The sequence below is a fragment of the Nerophis lumbriciformis genome, linkage group LG17, assembly GCF_033978685.3.
Source record: "Nerophis lumbriciformis linkage group LG17, RoL_Nlum_v2.1, whole genome shotgun sequence".
Lineage (NCBI taxonomy): Eukaryota > Metazoa > Chordata > Actinopteri > Syngnathiformes > Syngnathidae > Nerophis > Nerophis lumbriciformis.
This window is the reverse complement of record NC_084564.2, coordinates 14,205,343-14,226,741: the sequence shown is the minus strand read 5'-3', so window position 1 is coordinate 14,226,741 and position 21,399 is coordinate 14,205,343. Positions and strand designations below refer to the sequence as shown.

General features: G+C 39.2%; 1 protein-coding gene across 2 annotated transcripts in view; it reads left to right on the top strand.

Annotated features, from left to right (window-relative positions):
- Positions 1–21,112, top strand: part of LOC133614533 (cell adhesion molecule DSCAM-like) — a 299,360-nt gene extending 278,248 nt beyond the window's left edge. The window contains exons 28-34 of one of the 2 annotated variants that reach the window (XM_072914993.1): positions 370–546; positions 653–683; positions 3,122–3,237; positions 3,330–3,479; positions 6,570–6,770; positions 8,724–9,026; positions 20,022–21,112. In XM_072914993.1, coding sequence (XP_072771094.1) covers positions 370–546; positions 653–683; positions 3,122–3,237; positions 3,330–3,479; positions 6,570–6,770; positions 8,724–9,026; positions 20,022–20,479 — 1,436 coding nt within the window. In that variant the 3' untranslated portion in view covers positions 20,480–21,112. Of the gene's footprint in view, positions 1–369; positions 547–652; positions 684–3,121; positions 3,238–3,329; positions 3,495–6,569; positions 6,771–8,723; positions 9,027–20,021 lie in introns of both variants that reach the window. The other variant, XM_072914992.1, reaches the window with a different exon arrangement.
- The last annotated feature ends 287 nt before the right edge of the window (positions 21,113–21,399 follow it).

The following is a 21,399-nucleotide window of genomic DNA, read 5'->3' as shown; positions in this document are numbered from 1 at the left end:
CGCTCAGCTACGTCATGCTACGTTATGTTGTGTTACGTTAGGCCACAGGTGTCAAACTCAAGACGCGGGGCGCGAAAGCCTGGAAATAATATGCGTTAATAACATACTTTCCTTTCTTACTTAATGTATTTTTTATTTTAATTTAAAAAAATACATGTACTGCATGCAATTGCATATCTTTTAAACTTTATCTAATAATGCAACAAAATATTATAGTTTCATACAATGCAAACATTGTTTGTTAAAATAAAAAATACTTAAATATCTTCTTGACTTATGATTTCAAAGCAAGTTATCCATCAAATTGCAGACATAACACTTTTTAAAGACATTTTTTTGCATTAACGGCCCAATTGTGTTTTTTCCAAGGTACCATTCCTCCTTTGCTGAAGACCGGCGACCCAATCTCGGACAACATGTCAGGCAGTGGCGGTCTGAAGATGGTGGTGACCATCACGTCCATCCTCGTGGTGGCCGTGCTGGTGTTTATCATGCTCATGGTGCTGAAGCGGAGACGCAGGGAGCAGAGGCTCAAAAGACTCAGAGGTTGGTTTCTGTTCCTGCTTATATAGCAAATACAGTATACAGTAGTTTAAACCAGGGCCGTCCTGTTACTAACAACTGAATTTTGGTTGTGTTCCTAACTTTACAGATGCCAAAAGCCTGGCAGAAATGCTCATGAGGTCAGTAGTCTTCATCTTCACTCATACTTTATACCATATATATATATATATATATATATATATATATATATATATATATATATATATATATATGTCTTAATTAGATTATCCAAAAAATTGTGCTCGATACCGTGGTAGAGCGCAATATATGTATGTGTGGGAAAAAATCACAAGACTACTTCATCTCTACAGGCCTGTTTCATGAGGGGTTCCCTCAATCATCAGGAGATTTGAGGGAAACCCTCATGAAACAGGTCTGTCGAGATGAAGTAGTCTTGGGATTTTTTCCCACACATACATATATATATATATATATATATATATATATGTGTGTGTGTGTGTGTGTGTGTGTGTGTGTGTATGCATATATACATACATATATATACATATATATATATATATAAATAAATACATATACATATATATGTACATACATACATATATATATATATATATATATATATATATATATATATATATATATATATATATATATATATATATACATATATATATACATACATATATATATGGCGTGGCGCAGTGGGAGAGTAGCCGTGCGCAACCCGAGGGTCCCTGGTTCAATCCCCACCTAGTACCAACCTCGTCATGTCCGTTGTGTCCTGAGCAAGACACTTCACCTTTGCTCCTGATGGGTGCTGGTTAGCGCCTTGCATGGCAGCTCCCTCCATCAGTGTGTGAATGTGTGTGTGAATGGGTAAATGTGGAAGTAGTGTAAAAGCGCTTTGAGTACCTTGAAGGTAGAAAAGCGCTATACAAGTACAACCCATTTATCATTTATCATTTATATACACCTATGCATATACATATATATATACATATACATAGGTATATATATGTAAAGATATGAATATATATATATGTATAGATATGTATATATATATAAATATATATGTATATGTATATATGTGTATGTATGTATGTATATATATATATATATATATATATATATATATATATATATATATATATATATATATATATATATGTATATATATGTATGACAACCTCCTTAAAGTTTTGTATCAATCAGAAATATCAAACAGCTAAAATGCGTCAAACATGGATAGGTGTTGAGATTTTCCCATCATGCTTTGAAATGGATTCAAATGGGTGTAATTATGATTTATTTTTTATGGTGCTTGGATGTTTTTTATAATATCCACAAATTGTGTTATATTGTGTTGTGTCACCATGCCTGTTGGCGATTTATTTTTATTTATTTTTTTGCACCGTGACTAGGGAAGGTTGTTTACATTGGGTCATATAAATGCTGCGCTTTGTTTGAATGCTGAATTACTCATGTTGTCCACAAGATGGCGACAAAGCAGCAGCATATACAGGTAAAAGCCAGTAAATTAGAATATTTTGAAAAACTTGATTTATTTCAGTAATTGCATTCAAAAGGTGTAACTTGTACATTATATTTATTCATTGCACACAGACTGATGCATTCAAATGTTTATTTCATTTAATTTTGATGATTTGAAGTGGCAACAAATGAAAATCCAAAATTCCGTGTGTCACAAAATTAGAATATTACTTAAGGCTAATACAAAAAAGGGATTTTTAGAAATGTTGGCCAACTGAAAAGTATGAAAATGAAAAATATGAGCATGTACAATACTCAATACTTGGTTGGAGCTCCTTTTGCCTCAATTACTGCGTTAATGCGGCGTGGCATGGAGTCGATGAGTTTCTGGCACTGCTCAGGTGTTATGAGAGCCCAGGTTGCTCTGATAGTGGCCTTCAACTCTTCTGCGTTTTTGGGTCTGGCATTCTGCATCTTCCTTTTCACAATACCCCACAGATTTTCTATGGGGCTAAGGTCAGGGGAGTTGGCGGGCCAATTTAGAGCAGAAATACCATGGTCCGTAAACCAGGCACGGGTAGATTTTGCGCTGTGTGCAGGCGCCAAGTCCTGTTGGAACTTGAAATCTCCATCTCCATAGAGCAGGTCAGCAGCAGGAAGCATGAAGTGCTCTAAAACTTGCTGGTAGACGGCTGCGTTGACCCTGGATCTCAGGAAACAGAGTGGACCGACACCAGCAGATGACATGGCACCCCAATATTCTAATTTTGTGACACACGGAATTTTGGATTTTCATTTGTTGCCACTTCAAATCATCAAAATTAAATGAAATAAACATTTGAATGCATCAGTCTGTGTGCAATGAATAAATATAATGTACAAGTTACACCTTTTGAATGCAATTACTGAAATAAATCAAGTTTTTCAAAATATTCTAATTTACTGGCTTTTACCTGTACATTTGCTTCAAATTAATTGAAATCTCCTTGTGGCCGGATTCCTATTAAACTCATGACGTCTCGCGGGCCAAATTAAAGGCACCTATAGATTGGACACCCCTGCTTTATACAACGCAGCACTAAAAATAGTCTTCCTCCGTCCTCAGTAAAAACACTCGGACGCCAGAAAATGTGAACAAGCAGCAACAGACCCTCAGAATGCACATCGACATTCCCAGAGCGCAGCTGCTGATCGAGGAGAGGGACACCATGGAGACAATCGGTACGACGTGTATCATCATCATCATCATCATCAGAGAGTATTTTTGTTTTTGTGGATGTGTTACTTGAACTCTCAACCCTTTGATCTCCAAGATGACCGGTCCACAGTACTGCTGACAGATAACGACTTTGGGGACACAAACAAGCAGAAGTCCTCCACAGTCACACACACGGTCCACTACCAGTCCCTGTCCCAGGCCACTGGACCACTGGTGGACGTGTCCGATGCCAGGCCCGGAACCAGTGAGTCCCACCATTGTTAGTGCTCTTTTTTTTTTCATTACTTCTTTCAATATCTTCCTCACTGTATGTTGTGTATGGACGTTAAGTCTATGTTTGTGCGCCACTGAATCAGAACTGATGAAGAGTCGTGCTCTCATTTGTTCTTTGTTTTCTAACCTGACTCTCACATTGCTGCACCATAGACTTTAATTGGAAAACTTTTTTTTTGCCTTTTCTACCCACAGAACTCAGTTTTCTTTACATTATGGTACATTTCCTTGGCAAAACAAAACATTTGTTTTATAAATACTTTGAAGTGATGTTTTACAGTAACATCTATCCTTAGAGTGGTTCTCAGTACTTGGCCCTCCAAGTACCACCATAAGGACCAACATTAAAATACAGTATTGTAGTAGGCCTAAGTATTCATTAAAAACAAGGCAGAGGTTTTATTTAACTGGTATATTTAATATTTCTGGCCACTGTAACATTATACACAATTTGAACAGTAACACTGTGTTTGAATATAGGAAAATAAAACACTGTACTTTATTCAAGTGATTATTGGCGCACCAATAGATTGAGCCCGCGTACCACTAGTAGTACACGTAACTTGGTTTGAGAATCACTGCCTTAGAGCACAGGTGTCAAACTCAAGACCATGCCATTTCATGTGATCCCCACATTATTTTATGTTGCCTGCCACATACATTTTTGTGGTCCACCACTCCATTTAGAGTGGCCCGTCATGTAAGTTTATCCGTCCACCAACTATTTTATGTGGTCTGCGAGGTCATTTTATATGGCCAGCCACATCATTTAATGTAGCCTGCCACACTGTTTTATGTGGACAGCCATGAAGTTTAAACATTCCACCACACCAATTTTTGTGGTCCCCATTCCATTTAGTGTGGCCTGCCAAACCATTTTATGTGGTCGCCCATGTAATTTAAACATACCGCCACATTGTTTCATGTGGCCTGCCACACCATTTTATGTGGTCTGCCATGTAATTTAAACAACCCACCACATAATTTTTTATGTGGTTCGCTACGTTATTTTATGTGGCCCTCCATATCATTTATTGTTACCTGTCAAATCAATTTATGTGGCCTGCCAAACCATTTTATGTAATTTAAACATCCTGGCATGTTATTTTATGTGGCCCTCCACATCATTATTGTGGCCTGCCATTTCATCTTATATGGCCCGCCACCCCATTTAAAGTGGTCTGCCATGTAATTTAAATGTCCCACCACATTATTTTATGTGGGCCGCTACATTATTTTATGTGGTTTGCTACATTATTTACGTGGCCCTCCACATCAGTGGTTGTTGTCTGCCACATCTGGGGCGGTATAGCTCGGTTGGTAGAGCGGCCGTGCCAGCAACTTGAGGGTTCCAGGTACGATCCCCGCTTCAGCCATCCTAGTCCCTGCCGTTGTGTCCTTGGGCAAGACGCTTTACCCACCTGCTCCAAGTGCTACCCACACTGGTTTAAATGTAACTTAGATATTGGGTTTCACTATGTGAAGTGCTTTGAGTCACTAGAGAAAAGCGCTATATAAATATAATTCACTTCACCTCACATCATTTTATGTGGACCGCCACATAAATTTATATGGCCTTTCCCATAATTTTATGTGGACCGCAACAATATTTTATGTGGTGAGCTACATTAGTTAATGTGGCCATCCACATCATTTATTGTGCCCTGCTATGTCATTTTATGTGGCACACCACACTATTTTATGTGGTCTGCCATATAATTTAAACATCCCGCCAGGTTATTTTATGTGGCCCTCCACATCATTATGGTGGCCTGCCATATCATTTCATATGGCCCGCCTCCCCATTTAATGTGGTCTGCCATGCAATTTAAATGCCCCACCACATTATTTTATGTAGGCCGCAACATTATTTTATGTGGTTTGCCACATTATTTACGTGGCCCTCCACATCAGTGGTTGTGGCCTGCCACTTCATTTTACGAGGTCCGGCACATCATTTTATGTGGCCTTCCCCATCATTTATCGTGGCTTGCCACTTCATTTTATGTAGCCCACCACATCATTTTATGCAGTCCGCCATGTAATTTAAAAGTCCCGCCACATCATTTTATTGGGGCTGCCACATTATTTTATATGGTTTGCAACATCACTTTGCGTGGCCTTCCACATCATTTATTGTGGCCTGCCTTGTCATTTTATGTAGGCCGCCACTCCATTTTATGTGGGCTGCCACATTATTTTATGTGGTTCGCAACATTATTTTATGTGACCTTCCACGTCATTTATTGTGGCCTGCCTTGTCATTTTATGTAGGCCGCAACTCCATTTTATGTGGGCTGTCACATTATTTTATGTGGTTCGCAACATCACTTTATGTGGCCTTCCACGTCATTTATTGTGGCCTGCCTTGTCATTTTATGTAGGCCGCAAGTCCATTTTATGTGGGCTGCCACAATATTTTATGTGGTCCGCAACATCACTTTATGTGGCCTTCCACATCATTTATTGTGGCCTGCCTTGTCATTTTATGTAGTCCGCTACTCCATTTTATGTGGGCTGCCACATAATTTTATGTGGTTTGCAACATCACTTTACGTGGCCTTCCACGTCATTTATTGTGGCCTGCCTTGTCATTTTATGAAGGCCGCCACTCCATTTTATGTGGTTGCCACATTATTTTATGTAGTTCGCAACATTATTTTACGTGGCCTTCCACGTCATTTATTGTGGCCTGCCTTGTCATTTCATGTAGGCCGCCACTCCATTTTATGGGGGCCGCCACAATATATGACGTGGTTCGCTACATTATTTTTTGGGGCCTGCCAAGTCATTTTAAGTGGTGCGCTACATCATTTTATGTGGCCTGTGAAAAACTAGAGTATATATTTTTGTTACAAGCAGCCCTCTGAAGGCAGCCATATTTGTGACATGGCTCTAAATCAAAACAAGTTTGACACCCCTGCCTTAGAGTCTGTTTATGAGCACCAAACATGACAAAAAAACTCAAGCTTCACTACACATCTTAAAATGAATATAGGATTTTGGACACGTACTGTGAGGATTTAACTGATTTTCCACCCCTCTCTGCCTCCTACACAAGACCCTACTGCCAGACGCACTGCCAAAGCCGGCCCTGCCGCCGCACGAAGCCGTTATGCGAGCCAGTGGACTCTTAACAGGCCACACCCCACCAGCTCCTCCCACACGCTGACCACAGACTGGAGGCTGCCCACGCCGCGCGCCACTGGATCTGTGGACAAGGAGAGCGACAGCTACAGTGTCAGCCCCTCACAGGACACAGGTAGAACCAGAAAGCCTAGAAAGGTGTTCTGTGTATCGGTATCATTCCTCCCACCAGTTATTAACAATAACCACCAACCTGCATTATATAAACAAAACAACATATATTAAGCCACAAAGTCCAATCACATGTATGTGCACCTGCTCATACAGTATTCTAATTAAAGCAATTGATTAGTCCTCCCACCAGTTATTTTTGATAGCTACCACCTTGCATAATAGAAGATGCAGCAGTCCACTAAAAGAAAGCTAGCGGTGCGCTCGCTTATGCCTGAGTATATACTCAGCTACAGTTTAGTCCCGTCATGTGTTGAATGCCATTGATTACTCCTCCCGCCAGTTATTGATGATAACCCTTGCCTTGTATATAAACTCAAAATAAGCAACAGAGTCAAAGCCTATGGCTGGCTCACGCATGGGCACATGGAAACACTGTGTAAACATGTCATATCGTTATTGAGATTGCTCCTCTCGCCGGTTCTAGCTGATAACAACCATCCTGCGTAACAGAAAGAAACAAATGACAAGAAGTAATCCACAAATTAAAAGCCCATGGTATGCTCGCTCATGCAGGGGCACAGGTAAACTTAGCATAAAAGTCTCATTTTATTAATGTGATCGCTCCTTCTACCAGGTAGCAATGATAACTGCCACCTTGCATAATATAATTAAACCAATAACTCCACAAGGTAAAACCCCATGGTATGCTCCTTTGTGCACAGGCACATGCAAACGTAACATAAAAGTGCAATATCATTCATTTGATTGCTCCTCCTGCCAGTTATAAATGAAAACTGCCACCTTGCATAATAGAAATAAACAAATAACTCCACAAGGTAAAAGCTCATGCACAGGTATATGAAAATGTGGCATAAAGATGCAATATTATTAATGTAATTGCTTTAGCTGCCAGTTATAAATGATAACCACCACATTGCATCATAGGAATTGCATCCAAAAATTCAAAAGTCCATGGTACACTTGCACAGGCAAATGTAGCATAAAAGTGCAATATTATCAATTTGATTGCTCCTCCTGCCAGTTATAAATGATAACTGCCACCTCACATAATATAAGGTAAACAAATAACTCCAAAGGTAAAAGCCCATGGTACGCTCCCTTATGCACAGGTATATGCAAATGTGGTATTAGGATGCAATATTATTAATGCAATTGCCTTACCTGCCAGTTATAACTGATAACCACCACATTGTATCAGAGAAATGATCAAATCACTTGAAGCGTTAACAAATGACTCGAAGTAATCCAGAAATTAAAAGCCCAAGGTACACTCGTTTGTGCACAGGCACATGCAAACGTATCATAAAAGTGCAATATTATTCATTTGATTGCTCCTCCTGCCAGTTATAAATGATAACCACCACCTTGCATCATAAAAATAAACACAAAGACTTCAAATAAGCCACAAAGTCATAGCGCAAGGTACGCTCGCTCACACATGGGCACATGCAAGCTTAGCACAAACGTGAAATATCATTCATTTAATTGCTCCTCCTGCCTGTTATAAATGATAACCACCACCTTGCATCATAAAAATAAACACAAAGACTTCAAATAAGCCACAAAGTCATAGCGCAAGGTACGCTCGCTCACACATGGGCACATGCAAACTTAGCATAAACGTGAAATATTATTTATTTGATTGCTCCTCCTGCCTGTTATAAATGATAACCACCACCTTGCATTATAAAAATAAACACAAAGAGTTCAAATAGGAGTCATCGCCCAAGGTACGCTCGCTCATACATGGGCACAGGCAAACTTAACATAAAAGTCTCATTTAATTAATGTGATCGCTCCTCCTACCAGCTATTAATGATAACTGCCACCTTGCATAATAGAAATAAACAAATGATTTGGAATAATCCACAAATGAAAAGTTCAAGGTATGCTCTTTCATGTGCAGCACACGTATGCATGCTCCCGCCCTCAGATCGAGCGCGAAGCAGCATGGTGTCGACCGAGAGCGCCTCCTCCACCTACGAGGAGCTGGCCAGGGCCTACGAGCACGCCAAGATGGAGGAGCAGCTCCGCCACGCAAAGTTCACCATCACCGAGTGTTTTATCTCGGACACGTCGTCGGAGCAGATGACGGCGGGGACCAACGATTACACCGACAGCCTGACCTCCAGCACGCCGTCCGAGTCGGGCATCTGCCGCTTCACCGCTTCGCCACCCAAACCTCAGGACGTCAGCCGGGTTATGAACATGGCCGCGCCAAAGGCTCACAGACCTGGTAAGGATGTCGTTTTTTTCTCCCGCATGGTCATTTCACTGTGGCGCCCTCTGTGGGCTCTGGTCAAAAAGGGCATGCATGTAACACAGCGAACATCTAAGGCAGGGGTGTCAAACTCATTTGAGCTCAGGGGCCGCATGGAGGAAAATCTGTGCACACGCGGGCCGGACTATTAAAATCATGGCATGAAAACTAAGAAATAAAGACAACTTCAGATCTTTGTCTTACTTTGGCCAAAATAAGCAAACATATTCTGAAAATATTACAATAAAAATATAGAAAAAAATACTGGCAGCGGTACAGTTTCGATCCATGAAGGAAAGAAGAAAGTGAATGAATGTTTATAACTGAAGACATTTACATATGCATAAAAATGAGTTTTGTATCATTTTGTTAATGAATTAAGTCGTTTTCCAAAACACAATATAGAATGTGAGATATAACAGCATAATGCATACTTTATCATTTGTTTTTAAAACGCTTACAAAAAAGTGGGACCCCAAAAATGTACGTTGGGAACCTCATTTTGAAAATTCCTAGGGCCAACACTGATGGAGTATTGGTGCGTGCAAAACAGCAGCAGGCGGCTGTGGCCTGCGGGCCGGTTCTAATACTAATCAAATATCATCCCGGGGGCCATAGATAATTCATTTGCGGGCCGGACCTGGCCCGCTGGCCTTGACTTTGACACCCCTGATCTAAGATGTATCATCATTAGACAAATGCTCAATAACTTTTAGACAATTAGTGTAGGTGCTAAGTTTTGATTCATGGCAGCCATATTTTGCTACCAGTCTTGTAGGGCTGTGAATCTTTGGGCACCGCACGATAACGAGTCGATTCAAAACAATTCTTGATTCGAAATCAATACTTTTTAATAACATTGGGTGCCAGTTCTATGATTAACTACATTCCTCCAAAAAATAGATAAACAGCTGTGGTAAATTTCTATATTACTGAAAAGAAAACTGGTTTTGTTGAATACAATTCTACCCAAACCTTTAGTAAAGTCAAATAAAAATAAAGCAACAAGAGAAGTATCCAATATTTCTCTTTTCTAAAGTAAATCTGTACAGCAGATATGATCATCTACATCAACAATATGATTTGCCTGAGTGGCTGGACACTTGTTACTCTCGGTGTCTCCTAGCAGCTGTGGCGAATGCATATATATATATTTTAAGAGTTCTTTCTTTATTCATAGTCATGTTTAAAGCAGCTAATATTTTCCCATGTGTACTCTTTATGCTTGTATCTTATGTCCGCAAGTAAACTCTGTGCCTTACCTTGAAGGCTTTGGAATGTGGGAGTGTGAAGTACTCCCTTTTTACCCTATCTGTATTAGAACAATGAGGCTGTATTCCATTCTGGGCAGGGTGGGGGCTGTTTTCGTACTTAATAAGCTGTCTCTTTCCGTTTGATTTTCAGACCGCTTCTAGATGCTGGTATTACCGCATTGTAGGGGTGGTCTCTGAAAGCTTTAGTAAAACTTGATAATATTCCTATTCTGTCTTGATGGTCCTTCTTACTCAACATATTTGTCATCTGAAAGAATTTGGGATTTACCAGTGACTTTTAATCCCTGAGAGGAAAGCTGGTCAGACGCAACAATTTGGGGGCTTCGTCCGAGATGACACGATGAGCGCTTGTATCTTATCTAAGTCATAGTCTAAAAATGCATTTTCCCATCGATAACGTGACATCATCGTGCTCGGAATATATACAGTATATATATATATATATATATATATATATATATATATATATATATATATATATATATATATATATATATATATATTAGGGGTGTGGGAAAAAATCGACACGTGCGATTCAGAATCGATTCTCATTTTTAAAAAATCGATTTTTTTCAATTTTTTTAATTGATCAATCCAACAAAACAATACACAGCAATACCATAACAATGCAATCCAATTCCAAAACCAAACCCGACCCAGCAACACTCAGAACTGCAATAAACAGAGCAATTGAGAGGAGACACAAACACGACACAGAACAAACCAAAAGTAGTGAAACAAAAATGAATATTATCAACAACAGTATAAATATTAGTTACAATTTCAACATAGCAGTGATTAAAAATCCCTCATTGACATTATCATTAGACATTTATAAAAAATAAAAAAAGAACAATAGTGTCACAGTGGCTTACACTTGCATCACATCTCATAAGCTTGACAACACACTGTGTCAAATATTTTCACAAAGATAAAATAAGTCATATTTTTGGTTCATTTAATAGTTAAAACAAATTTACATTATTGCAATCAGTTGATAAAACATTGTCCTTTACAATTATAAAAGCTTTTTACAAAAATCTACTACTCTGCTTGCATGTCAGCAGACTGGTGTAGATCCTGCTGAAATCCTATGTATTGAATGAATAGAGAATTCTTTTGAATCGGGAAAAATTTGTTTTTGAATCGAGAATCGTGTTGAATTGAAAAAAAAGATCGATTTTGAATCGTGACCCCAAGAATCCATATTGAATCGAATCGTGGGACACACAAAGATTCACAGCCCTAATATATATATATATATATATATATATATATATATATATACACATATACACAGCCCGGCCCCCCAGCCAAATTTTTTTAACCCAAAGCGGCCCCCGAGTTAAAGATTTTGGGTCTAAGCCGTCTCTAAAATAGTTGCCCGTCTTCTCATGCTCTTGACCACACAATTTTCCCCGCCTTCACAGCAGGAATCGAAACTGAAACTTAACTTGACATGTGTGCCTAGCGCACACACATTCTCGTCCTTCCTTCTCACTACAAGCTTATATCATGACACCATTTTTAATAATAATAAATAATATTTGTGTGAGAGTCCATAAATAACAGGCATCATGTGTATGCGAACGAACGCCAAAGCTAGTGTCAACAAAAGCGTTCTATTCTGCTTAAAGGTGGAAAATATTCCCCTAACATTTGGTTCATACAGCATTTTGATAATTAGGGGTTTGTATGTACAGTATTTCTGCCTAGTTCCTGTGAGAACCCTGCGTCTGTCTGAAGCATTAAGGAGTGTGACTGTCCAGGACTAGGTGCAGTGTGCTCAGACCACCACCAGGTAGCGTCCCTGAGCAGGCAATACCTTATCATCTCTTTCGGACTAATCAGGTCTTACCAGGTCGGTAGTGCGTTCTTCACAAAGAGACAGAAACGACCTCACCTGGTGTAGAATGCTGGTGCCAGCAACTCATACAGTGGTTTGTACGAATGAATAAATGAATAGATGAATACATTGGGGGAGGGGGCGTGAAAAAAAATGTGGTCCTCTTGGGGTCGCATACAGAAAATAATTGGAATTGGTACCTACTATGTGGAAAAATGCAAATTATGACAAAAAGAAATATCGCCATCCATTTTGATGATCTACTGCTGTGTCGGGTATGATGACATCAGCTTTATGAAAATTGCTATTATAATAATAATAGCAACGTGAGTCACAATCCCTTCGAGCCCCGCCGTGAACCCGCGTCTCCGTCTGACTTTAATGAGATTTCCCCCGCGCTCGGCTCGGTGTGGTCGATTTTAGGCACAAACGGTTCTAAAAATGGAGACGGGAAGAGATGTCAGAACCCAGGGCCACAGACTCCGAGGCAAAGATGGAAGATGAGCGTTGGTCTGTCGCATCTGCAGCAGGGTGCCCACAGTGTCATCAGGGGCCCAATCTGTGAAGCTACTGTGGTTTGTTTTAGGACATTTTTGTAGTTCATTCAAACTTTTGTAAAGGCTCATATGAATAGATGAAGTTGAAAGTCCTATCAAGCCACTGATAATCATCAACATTATGGGCCTATAAAGCAGGGGTCAGCAACCTAAATTGTTGAAAGAGCCATATTGGACCAAAAATAAAAAATTAAAATCTGTCTGGAGCCGCAAAGAAATGTAAAGCCCTATATAAGTGTTAAAATGAAGGCAACAGATGTAAGTGTCTATATTAGCTATATTAGCCTACTATCAAAATGACTATTTGTCACAGGCTGATGCAAATCTACGTTGACAGAAATTATGAAATGTAGTATTTATCCTACACATTTTCACAACATTGGAAAACATTACTAAAAAGGGAGGCTTTTCAGAGGGTGAGATAACTCCTGGAAATGACTGGCTTAAAATGGCCAAAGGTAAAGATGCGTGTGTTCAAGTTGAAGGAAACGGAAACTACAAATAAAATTAAAGCTGCAAGCAGCGTTGGTCGGGCCCGCATATTTGGCTGGTGCTAGTCCTAAGTGTCCCAATACCTTTGTCCAGTTTTAGTCCTAAGTGTCCCAATACGTTTGTCATGTTTTAGTCCCAAGTGTCCAAATAGTGTTGTCCAGTTTTCGTCCTAAGTGTCCCAATACTTTTGTCCAGTTTTATTCCTAAGTGTCCCAATACTTTTGTCCAGTTTTATTCCTAAGTGTCCCAATACTTTTGTCCAGTTTTCGTCCTAAGTGTCCCAACACTTTTGTCCAGTTTTCGTCGTAAGTGTCCCAATACTTTTGTCCAGTTGTAGTCCTAAGTGTCCCAATACTTTTGTCCAGTTTTAGTCCTAAGTGTCCCAATACGTTTGTCAAGTGTTAGTCCCAAGTGTCCAAATAGTGTTGTCCAGTTTTCGTCCTAAGTGTCCCAATACTTTTGTCCAGTTTTATTCCTAAGTGTCCCAATACTTTTGTCCAGTTTTCGTCCTAAGTGTCCCAATACTTTTGTCAAGTTTTAGTCCTAAGTGTCCCAATATTTTTGTCCAGTTGTAGTCCGAAGTGTCCCAATAGTTATGTCAAGTTTTAGTCCTAAGTGTCCCAATACTTTTGTCAAGTTTTAGTCCTAAGTGTCCCAATACTTTTGTCCAGTTGTAGTCCTAAGTGTCCCAATACTTTTGTCCAGTTCTAGTCCTAAGTGTCCCAATACTTTTGTCCAGTGTAAGTGTCCCAATACTTTTGTCCAGTGTAAGTGTCCCAATACTTGTGTTCAGTGGTAGTCCTAAGTGTCCCAATATTTTTGTCAAGTTTTAGTCCCAAGTGTCCCAATACTTTTGTCCAGTTTTCGTCCTAAGTGTCCCAATACTTTTGTCCAGTGGTAGTCATAAGTGTCTCAATACTTTTGTCTACTTTTAGTCCGAAGTGTCCCAATACTTTTGTCTAGTGTAGACCTACCTTCTCTGCATTGTGTGGGCACTGTGGTGCTTCCTGCTTTTAAGCAGCCATCTTGAGAAAACAGCAGCGCAGCAGCATCAGCGCAGCGGTTCTTTGAAGGGTCGTAAAATCAAAACCGGAGCAGTAATCAAACCTCTTTCCATAACTTTTAATCAGAAGGGTTCAATCTCTCTCCTGTGTTAGTTTGAAGCCGAAACGACAAACGCGCTCAGAGGAGATAATGTTTGAAGAAAGGTGACCGGTTTTTACAAAAATGTTGTTTTGAAGGGGGGATTGCAAACTTCCTGTTGATTTTTGCTGGGGGTTGTCAATCTATGAAATGTAGGTCTAAGTAAGACCTACATAGAGGTTTTTGTTTCATGTCTCTCCGACCTTCCTAGTGGGAGTTACAGGCAGTTTAGTTTTTTTTTCCTAGGGGGCGCTAGAGCGCAATTTTGAGTTTTGGGGTTTGGTTTTTTTATTAAAAGGCAATTTTCGCCAGTCCTGATGTGTGGGTCAAATATGGTGAGTTTTGAAGCATGTTAAGTGGGTCAAATTACAGCTCAAAGAGGCGGCGGAAGAATAAAGAATAAAGAATAAAACGCTACAATAACAATAGGTCCTTCTGTCCCATTGCAAAAGGACTCCCGTTGGGATTTCTATAACAATGGGCTGTGCGGGCTCTAATAAGCTCAAATATACCTAAAATACGAGGCATAATGATGCATTATGTACGTGCAGCTAGAATAAATAGCATGTTAGCATAGATTAGCTTGGAGTCATGCACTGACCAAATATGTCTGATTAGCCCTCCACACAGGTCAATAACATCAACAAAGCTCACCTTTTGTCAGGTTCAAACACTCATGACATCTATTAAACAGACAAGAAGCAGGGAATCATGCAGAGACAGAGTTCAAGTTTGCTCAATTGAGGAGACACGTTATTTGGGCTGTATTCTAGTTACAGATCCAAACTACGTTCTAAAAGTCCAGCCCGTGTGCTTCCTCTATTTATTTGGGAGATCCCTGTTACATCACTGAAGCTGTCGCTGAGGGAAGAGGGTAATCTCGACAACTCCAGTTAGACACAATATATGATTATACAAAAATGCAAATGTGTTGACGCTGGTGCTATCGCCCCGTCTCTGCTTTGTCTGCGTCCTGGTACCCGATGTTCGGCCTTGGCAGTCAGCAGGCCGAGTCTGGACACAACACTGATCCAAAAGATTGCCAGCTTTGCACAAATACAAAAATAGCTCTTTAGCACAATTGACAATACTTTATAACAACAGCCCTTAAGCATAAAGTTGTGTGATAAAATATACATAATTATTCTAACACCTTTGTGGATTCACGCACAGCATAAAACGTTTGATGGACAAATAAAGACAAAGAAGGAGTGGCATAAAACATGCCTTTCTGGGGCAGCGTCAAGGAAAGTTGTACATGTAAACAAACTACGGTGCGTTCAAGGACTTCCTAAATCAGGACAAAATGGCATCAGTGAAGCATGTTTCATGTAAACAGTGGGATTTCTAACAGTTAGGAAGGTTTGTGTCATGTTTGTCCTCCTGCAGAAACCATATTAAAACAAAAATGTTTTTTTTTTTCTCTTCTTTTTCCACTGTCATACATTTTTGAAAAAGCTCTTAAGAGCCGCTTGTGGCTCAAAAGCCACGCGTTGCCGACCGCCGTACTAAAGGTTTGTGTGTAATAACATAACATGGGAGGACATGCAAATATAATCATTTAGCACTCCCAATGTGATTTACCAAGACCGAAACAGTTCTGTGAACGCTGCTTTTCGTCTATATCTAGCACATTTAAAATGTGCTTGCAAACTGGCACAGTTACGCACAAACGGCGGTGAGAAAGGAAGCGATCGTGCTGCAAAAACACATTTTGGACTGTCAGAAACAAAAACATTAAACACTGGAAAAAAATGTAAACATTTGGATGCCTTAAAGGGGAATTGTACTTGTTTTGGTAGGTGTGCCTGTCACTCACAATCCTTATAAGAGACAAGAACACATACGTATTATTTTTTTTGCATCCTAGTTTGTAATAATCGTCTAGCAGACAACGTGAGTCATCCATTCTGCCTCGAAATCACTCTAAAAACATCCAACAACCGCCAACAATACTTAATTTACATATTGTGATTTAATATTAACCAAGTATTAGCAATATTGTTATTGGAAGCGCTAACGTTGAAAAACTACTTTTAGCCACACTGTGATGAATATGTGTTCTTGTCTCACAAAAAGATTGTGAATGATTCCGAAAAAAGTGTGAGTCCCCTTTAAGAGGCTGATTAAAACAAATTCAAATGGTTAGTTTTTAGTGTCTGATTTCTATTTTTTTTAATGGCCTGTTTTTTTCTTGCATCATGCATTTTTTTGGCCCTGGATCATTCCAGACGCATTCCAAAACGCACCGTTTGCATGCTGAAAATAGGTTCTGTCTTCTAGGGCAGCGGTCCGTGGATCGATTGGTACCGGGCCGCACAAGAAATAAAAAATAAAAATGTATTTTTATTTTTTTAAATTAAATCAACATAAAAAAAAAACAAGATACACTTACAATTAGTGCACCAACCCAAAAAACCGCCCTCCCCCATTTACACTCATTCACACTTATTCACACAAAAGGGTTGTTTCTTTCTGTTATTAATATTCTGGTTCCTACATTATATATCAATATATATCAATACAGTCTGCAGGGTTACAGTCCGTAAGCACACATGATTGTATTTCTATATGACAAAAAAAAAAAAAAACAAAAAAAATGAATACCACCCCCCCGGTCCGTGGGACAAATTTTCAAGCGTTGACCGGTCCGCAGCTACAAAAAGGTTGGGGACCACTGTTCTAGAGCGCTCTTCTATATTGCTGAGGAATGGTGGTTCGTATTAATTATGTCCGCTGCATGTTCCACAACATAACAAAACAGCACAGGTTGGTCTGTTGGAGCGTATGATGTCATGAATATTGAGTGTCTCCATGGTGATACAAAACATTCTTATCTGCACCACTTTTGCACTTTTTTGTACAATTATTTACAATTGTACACGCAAACTAATAGTTTTTATACTTGAGCAAAATGTAGCATAGTGGATCAGGCCCTAAGTCACCTTTGAGGACCTCCACTTTCTGGTCTAATTGGATGTCTTCCGGAGCTGAGGTCAGCATTTTCTTAACCTTCCCAAGCAAGCAACTAAGCACTTTTTATCCACCTTGATCATCTTAAGGAGCAGCCTGGCGTGAAGAGGTTTAAAAAAAAACAAAAAAAAGAAGCGACCATTCGGGTCAAAAGGTTGCGTACTTCACAGCTGAAGCAGTTGACGTGTGAATCAGTCTTTAACGAGCAAAGTTCAAGCATACTGATTGTTATTTGAATGTGTTTCATAGGAACTTTTCACACTGTCACCCCTTAGAAGCATTACAACCTGCTTTTTCTTGGGATCAACATTGAACGTGCAATATTGTAGTCCAGCTTCAACTTCCTGGTCACTGATGCAAATGGACAATAACAGGAGTCAGGACCCTTCCTATATATATATATATATATATATATATATATATATATATATATATATATATATATATATTAGAGATATCGGCCTGACAATATTATCGGCCGATAAATGCTTTAAAATGTAATATTGGAAATTATCGGTATCGTTTTTTTAATTATCGGTATTGTTTTTTTTTGGGGGGGGGGGGGGGTTTGTTTGTTTTTTATTAAATCAGCATTAAAAAAAAGTGTTGTTTCTTTCTGTTATTAATATTCTGGTTCCTACATTATATATCAATATAGATCAATACAGTCTGCAAGGGATACAGTCCGTAAGCACACATGATTGTGTGTGCTTCTGGTCCACTAATAGTACTAACCTTTAACAGTTAATTTTACTAATTTTCATTAATTACTAGTTTCTATGTAACTGTTTTTATATTGTTTTACTTTTTTTTTTATTCAAGAAAATGTTTTTGAGGTGGCGACTTGTCCAGGGTGTACACCGCCTTCTGCCCGATTGTAGCTGAGATAGGCTCCAGCGCCCCCCACGACCCCGAAGGGAATAAGCGGTAGAAAATGGATGGATGGATGTATATATATATATATATATATATATATATATATGTATGTATATATATATATATATATATATATATATATATATATATATATATATATATATATATATATATATATATATATATATATATATATATAATATATATATATATATATATAGTGTAACTTACATTCCAGGGATGGTATATATATATACATATATATATGTTTATATATGTATACATATATAGATATATATGCACAGTATATATATACATATATAAATATATATATACAGTATATATATATATATATATATATATCACCCTGGAATGTAAGATATTATAGGTTTGAAACCATAAACATCAATAAATGCAAGACTATACATTCATGTTATGTTGACATTATGTTAGATATGATACATTACGTTGCATTATGCTACCTAATGTTTTACATTACAATACACTGTTATGCTATGCTACTTTACTCAACACTTATTTACGTTACGATACGTTACCTTACAGTTCCTTACGTTACTTTGCGCTTTTGTTTTTCACGCTATTTTACTTTATGCTAATTTTTTCTACGTTACGCTACATTTCTTTTTGCTACTTACTCCACTTTATTTATGCTACTTCACACTACTTTATATTACCTTGTGTTATGCACCCTACAGTATGTTACACGCCATTATGTTATGTTACACTATAATATGTTATGTTGCACAATGCTACGTTATGTTACCCTACGCTATGTTATGTTACACTCCATTATTTTATGTTACGCTATGTTATGTTTTTCTCCGCTATGTTATGTAGCGCTATCCTACGTTACATTCGTAGATATCCTACGTTATGTTGTGTTACGCTACAATATGTCATGTTGCACACAGCTACGTTATGTTACGTGACGCCATGTTGTGCTATACTAGTGCTTCTTGAATATTTGCTGTTATAATACCATTCGTCTATACAGTTGTTATAAGTACACTTCTGCATGACATTCTATCTTTATCAACGTTCAAGAAAACACACAGCAAAAAAAAATCATGTTCCCCGAGGTCAAACGCCCCTGGCATCACACCGCGCCACCCCAGGGGTCCCGCTCCACTATTTGAGAAGCATTCGGTGTTACGCTATGGTACGTTATGCTATGTTCTGCAATGTTATGCTGTTACAATGATGCCTTTAGGTACAGTAACATTATGTTACTTTATGCAGAATAGCTTTTTTTCATACACTTTTTATTGCCAAAATAATACCTTTTTAAGTGCATTAAAGGGGATATTGATATATGCTGTGTCAATGCATGTAAAGTGGTTAAATTATAATAATAATGGATACGATTTATATAGCGGTTTTCTAGACACTCACTGCGTTTTGCAGAGAACTGAGAACCCATCATTCATTCACTCCACATTCACACGTTGATGCTGGTAAGCTACATTTATAGCCACAGCTGCCCTGGGTAGACTGACGGAACCGTGGCAGCAAAGTAGTGCCTAATATCGCCAAAAGCATGTTTTTGGTCATTACGTCTTTTTATGAGAGCATCTTGACAAGATGATTCCGAATATGTGAAGATCTCATCACGGCCGTTAATATGAGATATGACTTGATGGGGTTTTTTTGCAAAATAATTTTGACCCTGTAGTTGGTAATTTTTGACCTATTGACCTATTACATGTCTACAATGTTAGGAGATGGTTTGAATGATTTAGTGGCTGATTAACTGGAAAGTAGTACATTGATGATTTCTGTGGTCTATCAGGAGGGGAGCTGGTCCACCTGCCGCCTTACCTGCGCATGGACTTCCTTTTGAATCGCGGCGTGCCCCGAGGCGGGGGGGCGAGTAGCGTCGGCGCCGGAGTGAGCGCCGGTGCTACGGGAGAAACAAGAGGCGGAGCCATGGGCCAGACCTGCCTGGAGCCACAGAGGAGCCGCACCCTGAAGAGGCCCCCGCCGATGGAGCCCACCCCCATGGAGGTGCCCTCACCCAGGGAGGTGCAGCAGTGGCAGCCCGGAACGGCGTCCACCCTCCCGCACAGGGATGCCCGGGAGCGGGGCGAGGCTCGGGGGGAGGTCCGAGCGGAGGCGGCCCCGCCCACCGGGGACCTGGCCCAAGCACAGGCTGCGAAGCTGAGCACCTCCCAGGAGTCCCTGCTGGACTCCAGAGGACACCTGAAGCAAAGCAACAACCCGTACGCCAAGTCGTACACGCTGGTATAACGCTGGCACACCGCCGGCGTGACGCGCCGCTGGACCATGGATACTTTTCCACGCTTGTACATAAAGACCTTTCTGACATGGTGATGCTTTTCTCGCTCGCTCTCACTCTGTCCGCCTTTCTTTCCGCCATTTCTTTCCTCTTCTGTGGTTTTTTTTCTTTTTTTTCTTCTCTCACCGTTTTTATTTTCTACTCGAACTTTCTTTTATTCCGAACATACAAGGATTGCCAAAATGATTTATTTAATAATTGCGAAAGAAGTTTAAAAAAAGAAAAAAAAAAGAAAAAAAAAGAAACCTATCGAATTTATATCAATTATAGTCATTATTATGATTGTTATATAAAAAAGAAAATATTTTTAAAAAATGACAAAGTGTAATGGAGGAAGTATCTGAAGGATTTCATGGTTTATTTTCATTGTTTGACTAAAAACCCTAGGAGGTTTTTAGCAGAGTGACGCCGACGCCGATCAACCGACTGCATGGCGGGGGAATCACAAGAGAGGTCCTTTTTTTTTTTTTTTTGTCACTATGAAAAAAAATAATTATACAATGTGAATATATATAAAGAGATCACTTTTATTTGTGGATATTACGGGGAAAATGATTTGGTTAATAAAGTCCTTAGTCATGTTTGCACACTCCTGTTCTTGAGTCCTTTGGCTTGAGCCCAACACAACACCATGATGTCATGTATTAGTCGCACATTTGCTATTATTAACAGCATTTTATTTATTTTATACTGTAAAGCGTTCACACAACAATAATATTCCATTTATTATTTCGCCCTATTTTTCGTCTGATTACTTCACCCACCTTTTTCAGCCTATTGAAACCATTTTCGATATGTTAGCTCATTCATGACTTTATGACACGCATGCTACCATTTTTTAATTTTTAATTTCTAGGAATTGCAAATTTTT